At 35.7% G+C, this 26,067-nt stretch overlaps 1 protein-coding gene across 1 annotated transcript in view; it reads left to right on the top strand.

Moving 5' to 3' along the window:
- The window catches only part of LOC149805441 (adenylosuccinate synthetase isozyme 2-like), a 77,928-nt gene that overhangs the window by 38,141 nt on the left and 13,720 nt on the right, over positions 1-26,067 (top strand). Inside the window, exons 5-10 of the mRNA XM_089950023.1 lie at positions 6,126-6,171; positions 13,222-13,283; positions 16,876-16,957; positions 18,133-18,256; positions 19,819-19,973; positions 23,010-23,134. Coding sequence (XP_089806149.1) covers positions 6,126-6,171; positions 13,222-13,283; positions 16,876-16,957; positions 18,133-18,256; positions 19,819-19,973; positions 23,010-23,134 — 594 coding nt within the window. The remainder of the gene's footprint in view (positions 1-6,125; positions 6,172-13,221; positions 13,284-16,875; positions 16,958-18,132; positions 18,257-19,818; positions 19,974-23,009; positions 23,135-26,067) is intronic.

Here is a 26,067-nt window from a genome sequence, read left to right as displayed (position 1 = left end):
GTGTTTGCCTTTGTTGAAAGGACCCATAGGCACCAATAGTGTCTAGGCTAATTTGTGTTAGATTGATTCCAGGATTTATCGCTGCTGTTTTAATAGTATATTTTTCCTGTTACTTATGCATTGCTTTTGCCTTCCCAAGATGCCAGATCCCAAGTTCAAGTTAAATACTCTTGCCTCCAAGTACTTGGAGGCCTAGAATTAAAAAGAACTTTATTCCATTCCAATTCCTTAGTCATCAACAGAATCTAACCATACTTATATCCTTTTTGGTGTTCAGTCTTTCTCTCCATCCCCTGCATTGTTTGTTTTTGTTTTTGGTTTTTTTTTGTTCCTTTTTTGCTAAAATTGAAGGGTTCATGCATCTTCTCATGCCCATCTTTCTGCCTCATCTCTGGTTCTGTCTTGGTCTGTAGGTAGTTTAATTTCAATCTCTTCCTTTCAGCCTCACTTCTGCCTCTAGATCCTTTACCAGGGTGACGGGACTTAAAGTGGACCACTTGATGTCTTATGGGTCACCATCCTGCTGGTGACTTAGTTAGGTACCATCAGCAACCTAGAAAAAGTCTGATACATCCCTTCTCAGGATTTCATACGTAGGGATGAATTTCCTCACCAGTTAAGGGAGGGTTAGCAATCCACCAAATGTGTATACTCAGATTCTGTCCCTCATAGTAGGTCTTATGGCCAAGAGTTTGTTCATTTTGCTTTTACGTTTTCTGCTTGGAACTCTGAATGTGGCTGTGGATTTAGTTCTAGGGAGATCTCGTGTATGCCTTCTCCATATCTTGTCTCTGGTAGAATAAAGACCGCACAATGACCTGCTTTCAGCTCATATTCCTCTGGGATCTGTTCTTTATCACCACCTCCTCATTTGGTGGCTAGATTGTGGTTCCTAGGGAAGTCCTGATTCACACTCCCAAACTCGTTCCTTGGTGTACACAGATGCATCAGAATCAAAATGAGGTGCTCAGCTGGAGCCAGATGGATTAGTTTTTCAATTTCATACCGTTACCTGTACCAACTTCACAGAGGTAAGATTTATTCTGATATTTATCAGAGGCCTGATTTTGGGATACATACAGAAAAATGTGTGCAATGTAGACAAAAATGAGCTTTTACATTTATTGAATATTCTCCTACTGCTGTCCATGACAGTGTACATCAGTAAAAAAAAATTCCTTGCTACAATATACATCCCTGTTGATCAGTTACAGGTACATGTCCCTGTTAGCATATATATATATATATATATATATATATATATATATATATATATATATATATATGAACAAATTTACATGCAGTTATGCAGCAAGCAGCAACTTCAATGTTCTTTCTCAGTAAATGATATTTTCTAAAAGTGCTTGTTACTCTGGTTAATACATTTTCATAGTTTCCATGTAATTTCCATGCTATTTTTCCAAACCCCTTTAAATAAAATGAAAGAAGGATACACATAAAACATGGAGAGAAAAAACATTTTATCACAATAAAACATTCGTACATGATAGTTATAATTTACTGCTGTGTCCTTTAGTTAAGATTTGAAACTAGGTTATATCAAGTAAACAGGTTTTAATGAAGTTTATCAAACTGAATAAATATTGGAGACACATACAGCCAACTTAATGACTTAAACTTAAGACCAACAGCAGTTACAAACAAACCATTCTGAAGCAAAGATGCACAGTAAAGTACAAAGGATTTAGTAGCATGTACATCATAATTTCCTCTAAAATTTATTCATTAAGAATATTGTGTATATTGACATAATAAAAGATGCATCAGCTATGCTTGAAATGTTTCTTTTCCCGATTTTTCTTTGAGTAGCCCCTGTTTATATTGAAATTCTTAATCTGTTATATCTCTGATTGTCTTATGTCTATACTGGAGATAATCAAGATAGACTTCTTGGCTCTGTTAGGGCATTATGGTTTTATTAGGCTTCCTCTAAAAGGAGAAGTGAAGGTTGGAATGGTCTCTCAAGAGTTCCCTTGGGTATTTGGTGGTCAATATTTTGTCATTTTCGAGAGCGCTTATCAGTAACTTGCCGAGATGGACCTATATTTTCTCATAATTAAAGCCCCAGAAGTTGGGGCTATTGCTACATCTTGGTCATATTTGAATCTCTCCTTGGATGATGATACGAGAGCTGATATCAGGTGGTTTTTTACTGCCTTCTTGTGCCTTTTATCAGAGTAAAGTGATTTTGATGTTGGGCCCTATAGTTGTGGCCCAATGCATGACCCCTTTTTTTTGAGTTTACATTTGTGAACACTAATACTGTAAAGGTAAGTACAATAGTTTTCTGTACCAAACTGGTAAATTAAGCAATCCAGTAGTAACATTATTACTGCTATTGAATGTAGTTGGTGGGTTGGGGGTTGGGATACAACAAATTTAATTATGTAATACTTACCAAGCTACTCTGATGTCCTGTAATCTACAGACCTGCCAACCCTTACGATTTCGCTGCAAGTCTTATGGAAATTAACCTTAAATACAGACTTACAGAAAGAAAGCACAAAATATCGAAATACGATTGTTTGCTTTAAAATTTAGATCTTGACTTACGTGTGTCTGATCGGATCCGGGTTTCATATTAGATTCAGTGGAATTGATCAGGGAACCAGACTAACTTTAGTGGAACCTCAGATGCTTGATCAGGCTATTTAAAAAAAAAAAATGGTGTCCAACAAGCGAGTGATCAGGTGCACAGTGTTGCATATAATTCCATACATCACCCCAGTTGCACAACATTATATCTCATATACTACCCCTGTTGCACAACATTATATCTCCATACACCACCCCTGTTGCACAACATTATATCTCCATACACCACCCCAGTTGCACAACATTATATCTCCATACACCACCCCAGTTGCACAACATTATATCTCCATACACCACCCCTGTTGCACAGCATTATATCTCCATACACCACCCCTGTTGCACAGTACAGTGTATTCATTCAGCATGTATCTTGGGGCTTTTAGGGTATTTTTTTGTTTATTTTTCATGGAGTACACATGGTGGTGTGATGGCAGTGTGAACACTGCTGTTGCACATTTATGGGATGTGATGTTGTTTAATGTGTTTCAAAATTCTTTTCCATTTCTTGGATGGGGTCAGGTGCCTGAGCAGACATGTAAAAGTGTCATTTTAATGTGAAGGTCAAGGCCAACCGACATAATGGCACCTGGCCTCGTTCTCATGTGGCCTGCTGTCAAGTTGATCTCATTTTTCACTATAAGATTTGTTGTTTCATTTCTTTTACTAGGTAAAGAAATGTTGATAGGTACAACTTGAGAAATATCAAGGCAATTCACATGTAGTAGTATTTGTCTGAGGTACCAGTGATCAGTGACAAGTAGTTATAACTTGCATGTATGTGTGTGGTTTGGATTTTTAACGTAGCTTTAACAATTTTAAAGTCATATGATGTCTGTTGAGCGTCTGCCTCGGATGCAGGAGGTCGTGGGTTTGATCCCCAGCCGAGTCATACCATAGACTTAACAAAAATTGTGCTTGGCACTCAGCATTTAAAAGGTTAGTGTTTGGACTGGTCAGCCTGGTGTCTAGATAATGTGACTGGGTGGGACATAATGCTACATGTATGCGGCATGGTGCCCCAGTGCTAGACATCACTATAAACTGCAGATATTGTAGTGGTTTGACTGAAAAATTGTTAAAGCTACGTTAAAAATCCCAATCACACACACGGACATTTGGATCATAATTTGGATGGTAGAGAAACCTTGGTTGAGCAGAAGATGTTTGCTTTTGGCTTTCTAAATTCTAACTTGAAACTGTGATAGTAAATATGCACATTTTGTTGTACTGTTTTTTATATAATTATTTTTGATGTATTCATTGTTCTTCACATCTTCCATATCTTTTGCCACCTGTGAGTTAGCACTGTGACATGGTTAGCCATGAAAAGCTTACCATGAGTACTTATGTACGAGTCCAGCAGAAGAGAACATGCACCCTTATCTGTTATCACGTAATACACTGGAAGATGAGGATCATGTAATAACCTGATGAACTGCATAGTCCCACATGATGTGTAGATCTGGGTCTTCAGTTTGATTTTATTTACTTTGCAGCACTTTGCTTTTTATCAAAACTTTTTTTCCAAATTCATTGCTGATTCACAAAAGTAGGTAAAAATGTACAGCTAACCCCCAAAGTACATGATAAGAGTGGTGGCATAACTAGATTTTAGTTTCAATGCATTTAATTTTCATTTAAAAATATGTATCCTATGTACTTGCATACAAATTGAATAATTTAAGAAAAAATAAAAGCCTGGAACAAGGGAGGTTGGCCTGTATACAAGACAAGATCCAAATTAGAAAATTTTAAAGTTCTCTTGTTGACTGCTGGTATACATTGTAGATCACCAAAGATGAGATCACATGCCTACCTTGAACCACCATGACCTCATGTACTGATTACCCATGCGAATATGGCTGGACTTGTGGGTCGGCATATGCATGTTTCATGCACTTATGTTTTACCTATTCATTTTGGAGGTGATGGTTGGTTTGTACTCTAATGAGCTTATATACAAATAAATATGATAATTCAATTGTCTTTAATACCATTAATTTTATCTGTTTACAAATCCCAGTGTGTTTTTTGTCTGATGTAATTTCTTTTCTTTTTTTTCTTCACAAAAGAAAAACAAATTTTAAAAAATTCATATGCAAGTACTTTAATTTTAAGTACATGCAAGTCAGAATTGTACAAGCCAGAAGATACCTGTAAATGGTTTTGTTTATATACACAATAACTTGCCCTTGCTTTACAAAGTAATGTTTATATTATACAGTACAAACAAAAAGATTCCTGGATGACATTTTTTTCAAAATGTTTTGGATTTATATACCAAAAGTTTGAAATTCTAGCCTGGCCTTTTGAAACTTGTGACAAAAAAATACTCAATTACTATGAAAATATTCTACACATAAATTCATATATGCAAGATTTTACATGGGCATGTATAGAGACTTATGATGCATTTTGTACAGGTAGGAAAATGTTTATTGAAAAATGAAATGCAAAAAGAAAATGGTCAATAATCTAAATGAAAGCAAATACATCATCTGATCTTGTCAGTTTTTTTACAAGTAGATTGTTTGCATGTTCTAATTATTCACAACCAAAACAATGTATGCATGTTTATATGCCTGCCATAAGGTCTTATGATGTCCATCCATATGTCTGACTGTTGCCAGTGTTGTTTCCATATAAATGCAGTTCTGTAGTTACCAATGGCAGATAAACACTTTTACATATGAATGTAAGTTTGCATATTGCATTTATGATGAAAACAAATTAGAACTGAACTAAAACCTAAAATTCACTTGACATTACTACAAAACTTGTTTCACTGGTATTTATCAATTGAACTGTTACCAAACCATTGAACATTAGTGAAATTTTCACTGATTGAAATTTAATAGTTATTAACATTGCATTGAAAATCTTTTATGTAAAGAAAATACAACAAAATATAGAACTTATTAAAAGTTGAGGATTTCATTCCTTTTTTTTTTTTTTTTTTTTTTTTTTGCTAACCATCATTTTCAGCAAAAAAAAATGAGCAGTATGTCAAAGCTTTGCTTTATAACAAGTTTGATTGCGATTTTCTTCAACATTACAAGAATAAGGGTAATATTTTTGTGCATTTTCTGTAAGAAATAAATTTGATCCCCACTTGCTCCCACATTAGAAGCTGGTTTGCAAGTTGTCAGGCACGAGTTATCAAGAAAGCGCTGTATTGTGGTGTCTGGAAACAGCCTTGCTCTCTTTTAAATGATTTACTGAAAATTGTTTTTATGAACACAACGGTGGCAGTGGTGTTGGGAATTGAAGGTCATGTTCTTTATTTGACTCGTCAGGCAGGTATGCATATACTTGATATTTGTCAGAATATTCACAAAATTATACGATTGCCATCATTCTGTTTTGTGCAGATGACAGTATGGATGGGGTGGAGTGTAGGGGTTGTACCACCTAAAGTATCATTATAGTTGCAATATTTATACCCCTAAAGTTTTAATACCAAATACTGGTAGCCTGGTGTGAAGTTTGGCTCTTTCTCTCTCTTGCAGCATTGGTACAACCAAGAGGGGAATAGGTCCAGCTTACTCCTCCAAGGTAAGCACCATCTGATCTCAGTGCAATTAGTTTTCTATTTGTGCCTAGTCTGTCAGACATTCTGGAGAAATATCTCTCTTGCTGTCTTGTCTAATCCTCTAGAGAATGACTGTTTATATTAGAGCTGGTTACAGTGAGTGTTTGCTGCCAAATCAAAGATATTCAGCCTACAAGTTTGAAAATTTTGTTTTGAAGATTGCACACAGTAATTGTTTTCAGTCAGGACCTGATTAGTAAGGGCTGTTCCAGTAAAATTTATTTTGGACCCAGGGAAGGCACTTTTAATAAGAAGTGACCCATCAGATGCAGTTTAGAATTTGTATATACTGTAGTATCATCAATTTTCCTGGTTTTCGTTGTTGCCTCAAACCATGAATTTAAATCCCCAACGAAAAATGAGCCATGTAGGATAATGACCCCACCCATTATCTTAGTGTTTTATTCATTAATACAGCTACTAGTATTTGATAAATCAAGGTCAATACTATAGTCTGGTAATTAAATATTAGCTTTTACATGTGTTTCTTTTATTTTTTATTTTAAGCTTTTGAAACAAGAATTATAAATCATTTTATATTGTTATAGTGCACACGTTCGATAAGGTATCTGATAGCTGTAATTTCACACTCGCTGCCTTCATTGGAATTAGTTTTCAAAATATGTCTTTGTTGAGTATATCTAAACCTTTTTTTATTAATATAAAAGTAATATGCTTTGGATCATTGTGATTATTTTTGATGAAAAAATTTATAATGCAGCTGTACACACTACCTGGACATCCATTTAGGAAGCTTTTATTGGATCTACAATGACCAAGAAAATTGGCAATAGCATACAAACTTAAAATGGAGGTTTTTAAAAAAAAAGAAATAAAATGATACTCTTCTAAGGTTCTGTTAATGAACATGTTTTTACAAAATACAGTTTAAAGAATTTTTTCAGCATTATCAGCAAATAAACCTAATGCATAATGTACCAATAATTCTTCTCATATTTATGTTTTCTTTGCAATGCTACGTTGATGTTAAAATCATTTATAGTTTAAAAAGAAGAATAGTTAGAAAAGTCTTCAAAAATTCATCTTGAGTAGGGATGTGGGACTATATCTTTTAATTTAAACATGTTGTTCCTGCGTGACGGATAGCCCTGCACATGGTAATTGAAATATCCTAACACTGGATCACCAGTTCTGGGTAGATGACAGCAGTGTCAGGGTAGTGTATCAGATGACAGCACAACAATCTATCTCTGAGCAATGAGTAATGTGTCTGGTGACAGCCACAGTCATGGGGATAAGTCTCCCAACCATCATAGATGGTCTGTTACTAGTTACTTGGCTTTGGATATGGGTTATCAAGTGATGTCCCAAGTGACCTACACTGTTTTCTGACAATGGCATTGGCACACAACCACCAGATAATGGAAGCCATTCATCGATCTTCAAGTATGGTGTATGGTTCCATGCTTCCATTTTTGGTCCAGCCTCACTGATGATGGAATGCCAAGTACTGGTCGACATTATGGTGGGCATCAGACCATGGTCTTCAGACTCGGTACTTGAGTTCTACACTGGTCTAGGTGAAGTTATGTTTTATCATCCACCTTTTCTAATTTTTTAAAAATTTACATTGGGGAACAGACTTTCGGTTTCTAGAACCTGTCTGCAGGAAGGGATTGAGTTGATATTCTTCCATTTTCATTCTTTCTATATAACCCATATGGATGTGTCTCCTTTTCCTATCATGCCACTGGATGGTTTTGCCATGGATTCATGGATCAACAAGCTGGCCATACCCTTGTTCTTCCCCACCTCCTGAAGCTGCATTATTGAGGGAATGGGATGTCTTGGCGACTTGCTGCCTCTGGCACCTAGAATGAATCACCAATCTCAGAAGAACCTGTGCCCTGGATCAGTCTCATCAGTTGATTTCATATTCGTCATCCCACCCACTTGGTTGGGTGTTGCTGCAGGAAGAGGTGAGGACTTTCAGTAGTATGGTAAATGAGGTTTACAACCTACTTACCCCAGATTTATGTCCCAAGCCTTTGTGAACTTCAGGAGCTAAGATCCTTGCCAATTTGGAGAGGCTATCTGTGGTGCAGCCTTGGTCTGTGATGGCAAGTCAGAAATTGCCTAAAGGCCAAGAATGAACTAGACAGTGAAAGGGATTACCTATACCCTCTGACATTTCAACAGTTGTCTAGGTCAGTATCATCAGGGTACGTCCTAGCTACGATATCATAGCCTCAACTTGATTTGTTGTGGTTGAGGCTACGAACTGATCCCATATCATGTAATGGAGCAAAAGAAATCATCACTAAAGTCAGAAAAACAAACGGTGTAGAAATCAACTTCATAAGTATAATCATGTTGTGAAAGAAGTTTGGCTTATTTTGACTTTATTAAGCCCTTACACGATAAAATAAATTGGCATGGTTACTCTAACTTTATCCTGTCCGCCATGACAGATAACGCGAGACTCTCGCCGTGACCCCTTTTCTACGTAAGGCTTGCCAGAACATATTTTGGATATTCTGCGCTATATTATTATCAATCAAGTGTGAATAATCGCTTCTTGGTTGAATTTCAAACTTGCCGATAAACCGTATTTACTTTTAATGCGCAGATTTTCTGACCCAAACGGCACCAAATTTTTACTATTTGTTTACATTTCCAAATAAGGCGTCAATGTCCTAATATGGCACACAAACAAACGAGGCTGAGAACGGAAGTAATCATTATTTGAAATAACATGGCGGACGATCTAAACGAAAATATCGGCTGAAAAAAGTAAACGAGATTTTACAACTATTTCTACAATGATTTTCGATACTTCTGGTATTAAATAAGAGAACTACTCTATTTATTGGATTATATGCAAGGAATATGTTTAAAGTGTTATTATTAAGCTAAAAGAGCGCCGGGTGTGATTCACACCCGGCTTGCTCCATTAACACGCATATGCTCATGTTAGTGCCCTGTCCATGAGGTACGAGTAAGGGTACTAATATTAGTACTAGGTATGTCCCAGGTGAGGTTTTGGCAGAGACCTGGACCCATCTCCATGTCAAGGTTCTCAAGGCATTGGAACTGAAGGAGCAGCCAATAGTTACCATAGCCTAGGAAAGACTTTTATAGGCTATGGTTAAGACATTGAGACAAACTCTCAATGTCTGGGCATTCTCTGTAGACCATATCTTCAGAAGAAAGGTGGCCTCTGAGACATGTAAGCTTTGCAGAAGTACAGCAAAAGTCACGTAGGGTACGAATCTTGATGCAGAGACGGTATTCAGAGAGCTAATCCCATCAATGTACTTATCTCTGTAGTACCTGACCCAACTAAACTGGTAAAAAAAAAATGCCCACATTCTGAAAGGTCCATGGCTATCCCTACTAAGGGTTTTGATCAAGGGAATAATCGAAGTCAGTCCCATGATGATGTGGCAGAAGGGGCCAGGAGATGAAGTCTAGGGACCCCTTCCCCATTCCTAAGGAGGGAGGAAGTAACTCCAAGGAATCAACATCCTCCTGCAAAGTCCTCCACTTCACAATATCCCTGTAGGTATCAGATTAAACCTCTTTTTCAGAGGCTTGGTTGGACCTTGGACGATGAGTGGGTCCTTTCTACAATTAGGAAAGTTTCCAGCTTTACTTCCATGACCCTACACCTCTTTCACGGACCCTCCATTCTATTGCATTTTGGTTATTGCCATTGCGCAAAGAGGTGTACTTTCTTCTAAGGAAGGATGCAGTAGAGAGGGTGAAGAATATACCAAGTCTGGGATTTTGCTCAAGCGTGGTTCAGGATGGAGACAAGTACCTCAGTCATGAATATTGGGTTGAATGGCTGGGTGATTTCCAGAGATCACTAGGATGCTTATTGTCATATCCCCATTGTCTTGTCCCTTAGGATATTTTTATGGTTTTGTATAGAACTCTTCTTTAGCAGAGCATCTGCATTCAGAACCTTCCTCAAGGTGAATGGTGTAATAGTGGCCTATTTAAGGTCAGGGCATGGGGTGTCCTCGTTATCCAATACATTGATGACAGGTTTTAGCTCAAGATCCTCATATGTGCCCTTCAGAGGGATCTGTTTCTTAGTTTGTAGACAATGACTGATCCCCTATGAAAGTTTCATATGTGGCCACTTTCATTCATCTAATGACTGGAGACCATACATAGACCATGTGTCTGCTAGGATCCCCTTTGGATCCAAGTTGCTTCACAATCCGAGTTGGTTTAAAAATCAGGACAGGATGCAGGATGAGTTTTATCTTGGAAAAGCTTCCCACCACACTAACAATCTAGAAACACTAACTTTTTTCTACGACTTATGTCAGATGCACAAGGCATCACTGTGTCATGGTTGCTACAGACTGTATTAATTATAGTGCATCAAAGACTCATGGGTGGTGGACACGTTTGGTCCTAAGTGGGATCCACTGTATGTCTATGCCTTCTGTGTTTCAGAATGATCATTCAGTTCATTACAGAATCAAGACTTTACTCTTTAACCCCTGTTGCTGCTATAAATAGTTTACCTAGCTTGTATCCTGGGTGCCTAGTCTGAGTGGCAGTATTAGTTGAGGCCTTTATCCTGCACAAGTTAAATCAGCACAAACCATTGGTTGATTTCAAGCCATTTCCTAATAATGAAGGCAGCATAACCAATAAAATTTTAGCTGACATAGAATGAGTGAACATTGCTGAACAAAGGGGGAAAAAATGACTTCGATTAGAAAATGATGAAAATTGCAAGAATCGGCTGCTGGGAGTAGACATTTACTTGACATTATTGACATGAGGTTAAGTTTGTAAGAGAGATGACAAAATTTCTATTTATATAAATTAGAATTAATTTCATTTGTTGATTGTGTTTTGTTGTTCTTCATTGTGAATTCATTATGGATTGTTCATGGCCAGAGATATAAATTGGCAAGTAAATAATTTATTTTTATTTCTGCATGCATCATAAATTTTATACCATAATGTAGTAATTTTATTGAGAACTGTAGTGCCAAATTGCAGCTTAATTAATGGAACATAAATAAGAAAATAACACATTTTTTGCAAGTAGCCCCCTCTGTAAAAATCTGCAAGCCAAGTACTCTCAGGAAGTTTCAGGGATACAGACACTGGTAAGGCTAAAACTGCTTTAGGTGTTCTCTCTGCAAGTATGCTGTAGGGGAATCCCTAGCTTTTTGGCTAAGGTGTTAATGAGTCGAGCAACGTCTTACCCTTCTTAGTGATCCTAGAGGTCTTGATGTAGTGATCTTCGCAGTCTGTTGGTTGATGATCCCAGAGAATAACAGCTTTGGAGGGGTCAGCTACTGCAGCATATGAGGTTGTCAACTCCTCATTTCTTCCATCCTCATACCAAAGAATCATAGACCGGTTTTAATGATAGGTTGTCATATGCATTATTCTGGTTACAATGCAATTGACCTAGAGGGTTTGTGGTGCCAGGTAGAGAATTGTCTGTAATTGGTGCAGTAGTAAATGTGTATATCTGTCTGTCTTGAACAGCATTAGCAAATTTTCTCGTCATCTTTGAAGAAAACGCTTGCTCAGTATCCACCATTAAGGGCTATTGGGCAATCGTCTCTAACACTATTAAGTTCACTCTGGACTCTATGATAATGTCACATCCACATCTTTCAGAACTGATAAGATACTTTGAGCTCCACAGAAGAGTTTCACACTACTTTATGCCATGGTGACATGGTTTTTGTGTTCTTTGGTTAATATATAAACTTCCTATTTACCTTCAAGTGAAGCCATCTTTGAAAATCTTACCCTTTAAACAGTCGTCCTCCTCACCTTAGCATTTAGAGGGAGTGAAATTCATGCCATGTGAATAAAAAAGGGTTGTTCATGTTTAAGTTGTAGCTATGATTTGGTCTCTCCACTTTGCCCAAAAAAAGGGTTCCTGGTCAAGAATCAGCTACCTTTGCTAAATCCTTTTCCTGTTGGAATCCCCACTCTCCATTGAATCTGTGCTGGGGATGATCACCATAGATTCATTTGGAACTTTGTTTTATATAGCTATATCTGGAAGATAAAGAAATGTAACCATGTCTTTATCCTTTAAAAATTAGTGTTAGTTTGGCAGTCACAGTCTTAAATTCGATTGCATGGACTGTTAAATGAGCTTGTCAGTCTTTCAGTGAGAGAAATGTCTTTTATGAAGTCAAAGCCCTTGAGATCAGGGCTATAGCTGCATCTTGGGCCTTTTTTAATCATTCTTCTTTCGATGGTGTCCTGATAGTTAACTTAACTTGTTCTGCTTCCATTTTCTGGTCATTTTATCTTTATTCACCAGTGCACTGGTCATGTCGTCCTCCACTGAACTATAAAAAATTTGGCAAATTCACTTGACAGCATATCTTAAGCCATCAGCCTCCCACTTGGTTGCCAAATAAGTAATGCAACAATGGCAGATAATGAGTTACTGCTGTTTCAATTTAAATAGGGGTGTGTGGCGGTAGGTCATTTAAATTATGTAATATTTATTTGCTATTATTGTACAATTTTCTCCTCCCTCCCTGTTATGATGACCTTCAGCTTTGGTCCAAGTTAAAGAAGGAAGTTATTCTGATCGTAGAAGTGGACTAAAGTATCATAGTAGAATCATGTCATTAGTTCCTGATTTCCTGTTTCTAATTGGAAGAGGAAGCAATTTCCTCCATCTGGTGACACTTGCCAGAAAGCTACATTTATATGAGACTAGTAAGCACATGGTATGTATATAATATGCATTTACACTGTGCTCATTAAAGGAGACATTCCAAAATTATTTCAGGTTCAAAACAGATTTAAGGGGTAGGTGGCTACATAAGATCCAAATAGCTATGCTTTTATTAGTAAGTTTTTTGAGATGGTGCTCACGTTTAAGTCTTGGACAGCAAAATGTTTCATCTCTTAACAGCATAGCGAGAATAAAATAAAAGGATTGGATTTTAATCCTAGTTATTAGATACAAATAAATCGGATTTTCTTGATTTAAAATTAAATACTTTAATACTATGAGAAATTGTTTTTGTACCTAGGCAACAAGGAATGGATTGCGAGTTTGTGATTTAATTGGCGACTTTGGAATCTTTTCAGAAAAGTAAGTGCTTAACAATTTTTTAAAATACTTTTCTTCTCTTTTACAAGGAGGATGACGGATGTTTAGTTGATTATGATATAGTTAAGATCATTTTATATTCATCACTGAGAAACTAATTAAAAAATAAATCAGCTACAAGTAATCTTAGTTTAGTTCCATCGCATCAGTTGTAACAAAATATGTTCTTGTCATGAGTGTGCCTATTATTCATTTGGTAAAGTTGTCTGTACAATAAAATGAGAACATTTAAATACTTTGCATGAATAGACTGAACAGGACCTTTCAATGGCAAAAAGAAATACCATTACTCTGTATGCATAAATTATTCAAGACCCGTGATAGAGTTTTCTGTACAATGGCAAAAGGAAATATCATTTACTCTGTTTGCATAAATTATTCAAGACCTGTGATAGAGCTTTCTGTACAATGGCAAAAGGAAATATTATTAATCTGTTTGCATAAATTATTTAAGACCTGTGACCACTTCAACCAGTGCTAGTTGTGAATGTTTCAGACAGTGTGGTAGATGAGAAATATTTCTGAATCATTTGTGTTTTAGGTGGCAGTGATATATCTGGCCATAAAGTTTAGGGAGCTTATGGCATGGCTCTGAAACTATTGCACATCCTTTTGCAGTTAAGTTTTTAGCTTCTCAAAAAGAGCAGTTTTGACCCAAATTTGTACAGCATCCTGGCATGAAGTTTTCACATTTGAACACATCGTGTGGATTTGCATCAGATATCGCCACCATATCTAAATAAAATCAAACAACTTCTCAATCAAATAATGAACAGAATTTGATCAAAATTTGACAGAATGATCTTTAAGGTTTTTATTGTCCAGTTAGAGATATGGTCATCATTACTGAAAAGAGACAAGCTTTTGTAGTGACAACTAAAAAAGACTATTTTTTCCTAACTAAGGTCCAGACAAAAAGCAATTGGATGAGGACCTATTTTTTAAGAGATTTTGTAAAAATGTATAATTCTTCACTTTCATTTACAGCCACCATTATTAAAAACGGAAAAATGGAGTAGAATTTTAACAAACTTGACAGCATCTTGCATGAGACCCTTCTAAATTTGTATAGATGAATGCCAGTCCATCATCAGATTCAGATACTGTTGCTAAATGTAACATAACCTTTTAAAATGACTTCTCAAAAACTGTTCACAGGATTTAACCAAATTTGACAGCATCCTGGCACAGAACGTTTGTACAAAATAGTGCTGATCCACCATTGGTACAAAACAAAAGTATCGTACTTTCCAGTTTCCTTTTTAACACATTAACCCCTAGCGACGAGTTAACGTGACAGGAGGTAGGGAGTAGCCTACTGCCGAGCTCTGTAGCATCATGGTCATGCATGATACACTAAAGTGGGTGGTATTATTGAAAGGTAGACAGATGTAGCTCTACAATGATACCAAATAATCTGGAATATCTAGTTGCACTACAAAATACAGATTAAAAAACCTAATGTTTTTTTAACCAGTTTTTTTTTCTACCCAAAATTCCCCCGTGGTCGGAATCCGATTTTTTGTCTGGGTTTTAGACTATTTAGTCTCAGATCTAAGGCAAACTGGTATGCAAACAGATGAACCTTTGCAAAAAGTAGGATAAGATGGGCATTTGGTATAAAGAGTGGTCTCGATACAAAAACAATGGCTCTGTTTAGCAAAAAAAAAAAAAAAAAAAAAGAACTCCAACTTTTACCATTCTGCTCATGTGCGAGCCTAATAGCCAATGAAAACGATGTTTCTAACACAATGAGGCAGTATGTTATTGAAAGATACCTGCGATTTGGTGTTTTCGGATCTATTTAGAAATAGCTTTCAAAATGTGTTTCCTACTCAATTTTCAGGCAAAAATGACAAAAACCTCCAGGGGTTAATGTGTTAAAGCAAGTGAAGTCATCTACAATGAAGACCTGCAAAATACTTGTTTAGGGTTATGCAGAAAAAATGCTAAACAGACTTCAAAAATAATTTTACAATATAATATTCATAGATATTGATAAATGTTATTTTAAATTGGCAAAATAATAACACCTTAGAGATGAATAATCTATTATTATTTGAAGCTGCAGAAAATGTAAAAATATAGCAAGCAATACTCAAAGTAGATGAAATAAATTATGGACAGGATTAACCTGGAAACTGAAGTGTATGCAATTTTGTATATGAATTTGCTGTATTATGACCTCATGCAGGACCTTAATGGTCATTGTCCAGCACAAATGTACCAAGACCACTGAATAAATAGTTTGCAATGTTATTGCCATAAGAAATTTTCATAACATATGTTTCTTTTATGTTACTAAAGATCCATGTATTATGGCATTTCTTGCATTAATTACCATTAATTGTAAATTAATTTGAATTTATATCTTGTATTTTTTTAAATAATAAAAGATAAACCAATTCGTCCAAATTTAAATACCTTTCATTAATCCAAATAGCTGGATGCAGATGCTAACCCTAAAATGTAAGCCCATAGAAAAATATCTTTAAAAATTTCAATGTTCTGAATGTGGTGACCAGATTACATTTCATTGATAGGCAATATTATTGGACACCACAGTCATTAAGACAAAGTGTGTGTATGATTTGGATATTTAACATAGCTTTAACTATTTTTCAGTTATATCACTACACTCTCTGCAGTGTGGCAGTTTATAGTTATGTCTTAACACTGGGGTGTCACGCTGCAGACATATGGCATCATGTCCCACCCAGTCACATTATCCTGACACCAGGCCAACCATTCCTAACAAAAAAAAATCTTAATGCTGAGCACCAAGCGAAGCAGCTGCAGTACCATTTTTACAAGTCTTTGGTATGACTCTGCCGGGATTGAACCTGCAGCCGAGGCGGACGCTTTAACTACTAGGCCACTGGAATGGTCCATTAAGACACTAATTTCCCAATATTTTTGTACCTAGTGTACACAGACTAGTATCATAATTTAATAATTGCTGCCTTTGCTTGCCTTATGCTAATTTTGGTCAGTTCAAATTACAGTGATGAGTTTCTTTTAGAAAGGAATTAAACTAAGTTGATTTTCAATGAAGGATGAAGGGGATGAGGAAAAGAGATTTTATTATGACTGATATTGATCAGTCATAACAAAGTCTTTCTTTTCCTCATCCCCTTATTTTATTATGTCACTTTAATTTTTAAGCGTGAAACAAGATGTATTGTGTTTTAGGGTAGTTGATAATGTGGCAACCAAGTGCTCCATGCCTTTCCACTCCATAGTTTCATTACATGTATGAATTTGCTTTCACAAGCTTAAAGATGCGAGTTTCACTGATGAGTGATGTTGGGCACACTTGGATCTCTTGTTCAACAGATAACTTTTTTCTTTTCTTCTCATAATGCAATGTTAGCAACCTACATTCCAACCCTGCAGCATAGCAACTACAACTAGAACAGCCCTTGGTTCTCTGAAACCTGGCTACAGCACTGGTAAAATTGGGTATTTGTAATGTCACCTCTGTCACATGCTCGTCAATACATACAAAATGTACATTTAAACATTTTCAAACAATGAAACTGTTGGTAATAAAATTGTATGCTTCTCAACACAGATACCAGAACCTTGTGAAATATTTCCAGCAGAGGTACCCAGATTTGGAGGTGAATGTGGAAGCAGATCTGAAAGAACTTGCGGTAGGTTGATATCATTATCTCTGCCTTTTATTGTTTCCATCTGAAAGTGAGTTTATCTCTCTCCTTTGTTACAGTAGATTGGCAATGTCTTGGTTGATAGTGTGCTTTGTTTAGCTACTTTCCTCCTCAAGATGGAGAAGTGGTGCAAATAAAAAGGACAAAGTTCTTTTTTATCTTTAATTTGATAAGGTTGCACCAACCAATCAGTAATATTCTAATTTCACAATGACTCTTTTTATGAAACTGAACAAATTCCATCTAGTGATCTCTTCTGATTGCAAGTATGCTTACCTGCATTTTTTCCGCCCTCATTTTCAGAGAGAGAGAGAGAGAGAGAAACTGGATCATCTAGAAATATGGAAATAAACATGTACTCGTTAAAAAACAAAAATCTAAGCTGGTACCTTGTAGATGGTAAAGCACACAAAAGAGAATGGTCACTCATGAAGATTGTTGTTTTGGACTAAATGTACCCTAGAGATAGCTTTACATACTTAAGGAAAATAGAAAAGAAATACCATGACATTTTCCCAAACTTGATAATGTTAGCAAAGCTTGCCCTTTTGACTCTGATTGTGAATAAGGCTTTAGTTGGCAAAACAACATTCATATACCCTCAAAAAATCACTTAAAAGCTGACACAATGCTGAGACTGATGACCATAATGTTGGATGGGCAGAAAATAGAAGAATTTTACTTCTCTCTGCTTTTAATATATGGTCAATAGGTATCAGAGTCAAGAATGTAATTTATTTGGTTTTTCATGCAAATAACACAAAAAATCTCATTTTATGATGAGGTTGTCCCATTATGATCACATCACTGGCCCACTTTTTCAGATTTGGAGGGTTCGTTGGCCCTGTTTTGCTGAAAGACTAATATGTTGGCAATATGTGAACTTCCACTTCTGTCTGTCCGATATTTTGTCATGTTATGTAACAATTACTTTTATACAATTTTCTGATTTTCCATTTTCATTTAAGACTGATAGATTATGAATACATGATGACGAAAATGTCTGAAAATAAACAAAATGACTAGCTTGACAGTGTTCACAATTGTAAGTGCATAATGATATGTTTTGTCTGTTACTGATATATCAGGCAAGTTGGATTTTGTTTTAACAGAAGTTGGTACTGTCCTTTGCAGTCATTATAACTACTTTTGTTTTAAAGGATCTGAGAGATAGAATTCGTCCGTTTGTGACTGACACCGTTTTATACCTGCACAAGGCTGTGAAGGAAGGCAAGAAAATACTCATTGAAGGGGCTCAGTCCAACATATTGGACATAGATTTTGGTAAGTAGCACAGAGGTTGTGTAAACGCTTAATTTTGTATCCTGGACATAAAATAATCACTCCAGATTGAGAAGAAGAAAAAAGATCTTTCCTTGTGTCCATGTGATACAAAGATTTGGGAGTAGGATGAAATGAGATAGCAAGTTGCATCCAAGTTTGCCACAGACTTGTTCTGTATCATTTTCAGTAATTCTTAATTGAGAAATAGTTACAAATCACTGACATCAAAATGATATTGTGAATCTTATTGCATTAATTGTGTACAGAATAGTCAATTGACTGTTATCACATGCATCTCCTGTTGAAGTATACATGTATCTGGCATTTATTTAGATTTTGGCCCCAGTATTAGTCTGGTTCCCAGTTTTTTCATAGCTATTTTTAGTTTTTAAGATCTCAAATTGGGAGACATTACTACTGTACTATAAGCATCTGTGTTTTGACTAAACAAAATGGTGCTTGTATCAAAATTATAGGAAAGGTCTTTCTCAGCTCAACATAAACACAAAATATTATGTACACAATAATGATGCAATCATATAGTGACATAATGATCCTAACACATAAAATAGATCAGCCATATCATATTGATTCTAAACATTGACCTCACCCCTACGAAAATCTGTTTCTAATGCTTTGACCATAGTGTTAGTACCATATATACTTGCTTATAAGTCAATAAGACTCCAAACAAATATCATCAACTGCCATAGCATAATGCACATGCAGACCAGGGTCTATGTTGTTTGTTCTACTGATTACTCCAAATAATAATATCCAGACCTGGATATGTATGAGCAATATATGGCAGCAGATCTGGATCTGTGCAGTTTGTAGTTGGACTTGACTTACAAGCTTGTATATATGGTACATTTCAGTCGATACATGTTGGTTGGCATCAGTAGTGAGCCTACTTGCTGTGGTTGGTGGGGGGGGAAATAGTGTAATTTTTCGCAATATGTAACCTTGGCTTTATTGATGTGAAATATAAACATTGTGATGTTAGCAATGATAGATTCAGGATTACTTCAGGAGCAGATGTACCACTTGTTACTCATTAAATTCTCCATATGTATTGCCCATTGATAATGAAATCTGTTCCTGATGAGATAACCATTTGTTGTAAAGTGGTACCATATATAATCGAATGTAAAGTCTAACTGCAAACTTCATAGATCTATATCTATCATTGGATAATAAACCAGCATATCTTTATGCAGTTTGTTAACATTAACAAGTAGAACAAACTACATGGACCCTGATCTGCTTGCACATTATGTGACAGTCAGGGTTTGTGTTGTTTACAGCTGGAATCAACAACTTATAATCCAGGTATATTCATATAATCCAGGTATATTCATAATGGTGAATCAGAAGAGGATTTGACAAATATGTTTTACTTTTTTTCAGATGTCAAGATTGCTGATTTGCTTGGCATGTGATATTAGGATATTTATAATTACGATGATACATGACAAATGCAAACAAAACTAAAACTTAAATTGTGCTGTAGACCAAATCTTTAACTTATAACAAAATGTTAATTGTTTGTTGCGTTTTAGGACTTTACCCATATGTTACATCATCCAACTGCAGTGTAGGAGGGGTGTGTACAGGGCTAGGTATTCCTCCACATGAGATAGGAGAAGTCTATGGAGTCGTTAAAGCCTACTTGACCAGAGTGGGATCTGGAGGATTTCCCACAGAACTCGATAGTGTGAGTATATCACTTAAAGGTATAAGATTATTTTGCTTAAAAGTTTGCTCAGGTCTGCAACCATTGTTAAAACCCAATTCCACAATCTTACAGAAATATCACTGAACTTGATAGATAGATAGATAGATATATATATATATATATATATATATATATATATATATATATATATATATATATATATAATGGGCATATTACCTTTGTCGTTTTGAGGTTAGATCAGCTTCTTGGCCATCATTTGCCACTGTGTCATGCAACTTTTTAGATTTATTTTGGGAAATTGAACACCAGCCTACTACATCTTTGCTAGCCAAGGTTCCAATAGGATAACTCTATCTATACTTTGGCAGATTGAACAGGTATATTGGTGCTTTGTTCTAACGACATCTGTCGTGACTTGCTTCCCTTAGTATGCAATGCCAACTAACCAGTAGCTTGGTGAATTGTACATCGGCTGAAATTGGTGGGGATAATTGACCAAAAAAATGGACACTTTCGAAGTTTAACATCGAAAGTAAGACTGCACCAGAGGGAAGCCATTACAGGTGCATTTGAGTGAAAGGTATTTTTGTAAACATAGACAAGTCACTGGAAAATTACTTATTTATGAGTCCATTCAAGTTGTGTGCTCCCTTTGTCTTGATCATGTAGGAACAGTGTTCAAATTTTAACTTAATTTTGATTGGATGTGGTGGCTTGTGGCTGCATGGCAAATTTGCTACATGTACATTAGCCTGGTTTACAGACTGTACCATCTGTCACTATATACAAACTGTTTGCCAGAATCTCTTTTTTTTTTTTTTCCCCATTTGTGTTTTTGAGCAGAACAGTAATTACTATTCAAGTGATCGTTGTTATAAATGAATATATAATGGTCTGTGATTTCTGTCTGTTCTCGCAATATGGTCATTCGTAGAGCTGGATACTAGGTCCTAATTATAAATGATCATGAAACCAAAAATAAATCCAGGATCTGGCTTCTTTGTATACTCCACATCAACTTGCATATAGAAGAAAGATGCTATATTTACAAAATTGGCAAGTTTGACTTGACCGAAAAATACTGTATTTATACAACTATTTTTTATTGATGTGATTGTTTGGTTCATTTTGTTGGCTGAGGTGGGTTTCTTTTTAACCATTCTTATCTTTTATATTGCCTTTCACTGTAGTGTCCATTTTTAATGGAGGTTTTTTTAAATATATATATATATATAAACAAGCCCAAAATGTTCTTTTTGAAATACTCTTGTTCATCATAAAAAGGTCTTGGTGTTTGAAATATAATTATTGTTTGGTGCCATTGTCAGAATCCAAGGTGTAAGGAATATGGCATACTTTATCTGGACTGGGTACTTTAACAGATCTGCCAACCCATAAGATTTGACTACAAGTCTTGCTGAAATAGCCTTTAAATTACTGACTTCCAGAATAATGGCAAAAATTAAAGAAATAGGACAACTCCAAATCCAGATAACTGGTTTATCCACGTTTAATCTGGAGTGTCATATTAGATTCTATGTAGTTGGTATGGCAAAAAGACTAACTTTACAGGAGTATCTCAGATTTTTTAAACTGCCTTTATTTTTAATGCAAACGTGCTTTCATAATCAAGCAGTTGCTTATAGTATTTTCTATAAATAGCATCCAATGAATGGAAACATTTGAAAGGCAAAAGAGATACTTGGCCTCTTAAAATGCTAAACAGAGGTAAGAATAGGAATGTTCACATTCTTGGGGAAAAAGACATGGCAGTTATTGGACAAGATATCTTGTTGATTTGAGGATGTCTTGTTGTAAGAGAGATGATTTCCACATGAAAGTGAAAAAAAGAAGTCAAAGATGATGTTAAGTTAAGTGATTTAGCAAGAAGTTATTTAACTTTGCAGGGTTTTGAAATGCAGTTATGAAAAATTATACTTGGGGTCATCAAGGTCTAAGTGTGCCTTACAAACTTTTTTGTTGAATACACTGTTTGCCTTTGCTGCATCAGTCTCCGGTAATAGTCCTTGTTAAATGCATGTTTTCCAAGTCAACAATACAAGTTATTTCATTACATCTTGACCTGGGTTCTTCCTTCACCATTAATACTGCCATGTATAGCCTATCGTGTGCTGAAAAATGGTGTTAAACCCTACAACAACAAAAAATCATTACATCTTGATAAAAATATCTCTGACTTAACAAATAAATTGCCTTACTGTAAAGGTTTGTTTAGGTTTAGCAGATCTGTTTATAGGAAGGAGCTGACCCATTCTAGTTGTAATCAGCCTTCAACCCTGGAAAGTAATTACCCTCATAATTACAGTCTAGTTTAAAACTATTTAATCTTCTCATGCTTTATAACTTTTAAATTATACTTTCCTCCCTGTGCACAAACATTTGTAATTTATAACAATATCATGTATGGCTAGTACAATGTTAAATCATGCAATTTTTATTTGATGCAGCAGACTAGTGTACATCATAACATGCATTTACATGATATGGATTCTTGCACTTGTTTAAAAAAAAAAAAACATGCAGATATATACAACATGGAACGTACTCATCACTGTAACATCTGAAATGAAGTAAATGGAGATATATCCATGGTGATAAAATTCTCAGAATCTTAAATGTTCTGTAAGTAGAGTTAATATATTTTTTTTAAATTTGGTTACGATCTGATAGTAAACAATTAATGAAGATGAGGAGGAGGATATTGCTCGTTGTACTCAGAGATCTCGAGTATCTTCAGAAGCCGTTTCAAAATTTCAATTAAAGGGATGTGCTTAAATCTTTTTTAGCAGCGTTGTTAGCATTTGCATGAAAAACACTCGGAATTTGTGACGCATAATTTTTAGTATTGCTCCAGGGTTAATGTGGAAAAGGAAGCAGAACTGAACTTGTTTAGCTCCACTTATGTTTCACCTCAGAAGTAAGAATGTATGAAAGTGAAGGGATGAATTCACTGACTTAACCAGAATGCACCTAAAATGCAACATAAGTGGTGTGTTTTGACAAGGTTGCAATAATAATCTAATTTTTCTTCAGGATCTTGCAAATCTGCTGGTAGACCGTGGTCACGAGTATGGTGTAACAACTGGCAGGAGACGGAGAGTCGGCTGGCTAGATATAGTTATGCTTAGATACTCCAATATGATCAATGGTTTCACTGCGTAAGTGCTCAACTCCATGTGTTAATATACATTCACCATTTATGTCTTGTGGCTCTGGTTTGGGTGAGATTCATTTAGTATATCATATACTGGTGTCTGATATGAAAATCCCAGAGATCAGAATTTGTAAACGGGAACAAGACTTTGTCGAGTTCCTCACAATAAATTCTGATTCCATAGGTAGGTTTTCTTGCTTACACAACACATCACAGTTTTTGCCTCACAAGTCGCCATTTTTTCACCCCTATGGAATGGTTGTGATGTAAGTACTGGATGCAGCTAACTGCATATTTGTACAATAGCTTAAAACACAGCTGTACATATGGGGCAGTTAATTACAGCAATCATAAAAAATCCAATCTGATAATTTACCCCGCCCCTCTGTGTCTTATCTCTTTGAATTTATTAATTTATATCACATAGGGGGTGATGTGAATTTATGTTTTAAATCAAAATATACTGTAAGCAGTATTGGAAATTACCAATAGTCTCTGGATGCAGTTTATCAGTGTTGCACATAGAGTACGGGCTCGTACATAATTTTTCTCCGTTTTAAAGCAGAATTCCACTTTTCTCCTGACTTAAATCAGATTTTTCTTGATATAGTCCATTTTTTATATCATCTCTGATCTGGTTTTTTAAAAACAGTTTGGTCCCATTCTGCAACGACCCTTGTAATTGATTAGTAACATATTTTAGTTAGCACACGACTCTTGTAAAGAGTATTTTGATTGGTCAAAGGTTTAAATTCATCCAAAGAATCTTTGTCTAATGGAAACTGATGGCAATGGAAAGAAGAAGCATGCTTACAAAACATGGTGTCCCAAGCGAGAGAGCATGACACAAATAGTTTACATAAAGGTTGAAAAATTGTATGGGAATGGCTGGAGTGAAAAGTTGACAGAAATTAAGTTGGTCAGTTTATAAGAAAACTGAACACTAGAGGACTGGCATTTTGTGACCTCTGCAAAAAAGATCTGATTTATGGTAATTGCGGTTGGAAGATTTTGGAACAGCGCCTACAAAAGAAGCTGCATACAGAAAATCAAAGCTCAGAAGGCATCTGGAAAAAGTACAATTAATTACTATAAGGATTTCTTGCATGAGAGAACAGATGAAGCCCTCCGTCAGAATATGCACACTGCATGCTGCCAATACAAGCACCAGCTTGACAGGAAAAAGGTTTTCGTTGAGAAGGAAAAGAAACGATTGCACATCGAGCCAAAAAAAGTCAGTGGTGACAAAAAGGAAGGCTAAAGAAGTCTTTGCCAAAGCCATAAAAAGAACTGCTCAACTGGCATATCAACAGGTTGTGTCCATTGGAAAAAAGACAAGTGAATGTATGGGATTATTTGTATATAGTTGATGTACTTGGATGTTTATTTTACAGATTTGTTATGAAAAGAGAGAAGTATAATATATTTGCTGCAAAAATTGACATTATTGTGACTTAATTACGATGTGAACACTGTCATGCAGCATCAATAGTATTGGAGAACAAATTCATTTGACTATAAATATTTTGAAATTATTGAAGTAAAGTTTAACATTTTTGACAAGTTTATTAGTTTTTCAGATGATTATTTTCATTTATTTTATGATCATAAGTTGCACCTGAAGCAGTTTTTTATGAGTGGAATGCATTTTTGGACGAAAGACCCCTGGATCTCCAGATCAGGGGCGCTGCCACTCGAGACGCCATTGGGAGAGGACCTCCAACCCCCCCTTTAAAAAATTCCGCTTTTTTTAATGGAAGACCAAAATTGTGTCTTGAGTTTCTCTACAAATTTTTGCCCATGTCCTCCAATTCTTGACCGAGTGCACCCTTTATTTGTGTACATTTTGTCACAAAAAAAAGACTTTCTCAAAAATACAAATACAACTTGTCTACCCATGTCTGTGTTGGTGCTAGCAATGTCCAATGTTGCAAAAGGTGATAAAACTAAGATGACAAGATCTTTTTTAAAACAAAGTGTCTGATAACTAGCTGAGCCACAATGTAAAGTGTTGGACAGTCGTTAGTGTAACATTTTTTTATGTTAAATCTTACCCATACAGATAGGAAGATTTAATATATTTTAAGGTTGACAGAAGTGGCTAAATTTATGCAAATATACAATTTGTAAGTTTGGAAAGAAGTAATTGAGAACATGTAGGTATTTATTGTAATAAATGCTTGCAGTTAATGAATGTACACTAAAGGTTTATGAGAGATGAGATCTAGAACAGAATATTCCCTGGTGCAGCTTGTTCCAGGTTAACCGGATTGCAATAATACAAGTGTTCAAGGTAAATATGATAGTACAGTGCACAGCACAAAGTCGAGGTGGCGCAACTGTTGAAGTACATAAGATTATCTCATTTTATAACACTAGTAATTCATTACATACTATTATTTTCATTGGAGGGAGTGGGACATGCTGTTCCCTGCCTTTTGGATACTTTGTGCAGCATTGCCTTGTGTTGTTCCCAAGACTGCATGAAGACATTAACTCGCTTGCCAGTAAAGCAGACCTGCCAGCTCTTACAATTTTGCTTAGTCTTACGAAAATTATCTTAAAAATATGTATTTACGGCATAATAGCAAAAACTGGGGAAAAATATTGTTGCCTAAAAATTCAGATAATTCGTTCATCCGTAATTCAGCAACCCAGATGCCTTAAACTGCACCTAGTTGTTCATGTGAAGCATCTGCATGATCAAACTGTTGATTATAGAATTTTTTTAAATGGTGCCCAGAAAGCGATGCATGTTTAAGACAAAACGGAAAATAAGCTTCTTGAAATGTGTTAACAATTAGCACAGAAGAATAAAAAGAGTATTCAGATTCTTGTGAGTAAAAGCTGGAAAGGACACAATTATGTTTCTTGGACATCGTGTGATAATTTGAATATATATCATGGCGGGAGATATGATTGCCGTTGTCATGTGAA

Source organism: Sinohyriopsis cumingii, chromosome 2 (genome assembly GCF_028554795.1).
Source record: "Sinohyriopsis cumingii isolate HCF-2022 chromosome 2, ASM2855479v2, whole genome shotgun sequence".
NCBI classification, from domain to species: Eukaryota; Metazoa; Mollusca; class Bivalvia; order Unionida; family Unionidae; genus Sinohyriopsis; species Sinohyriopsis cumingii.
This window is presented reverse-complemented; position numbering and strand designations above follow the sequence as displayed.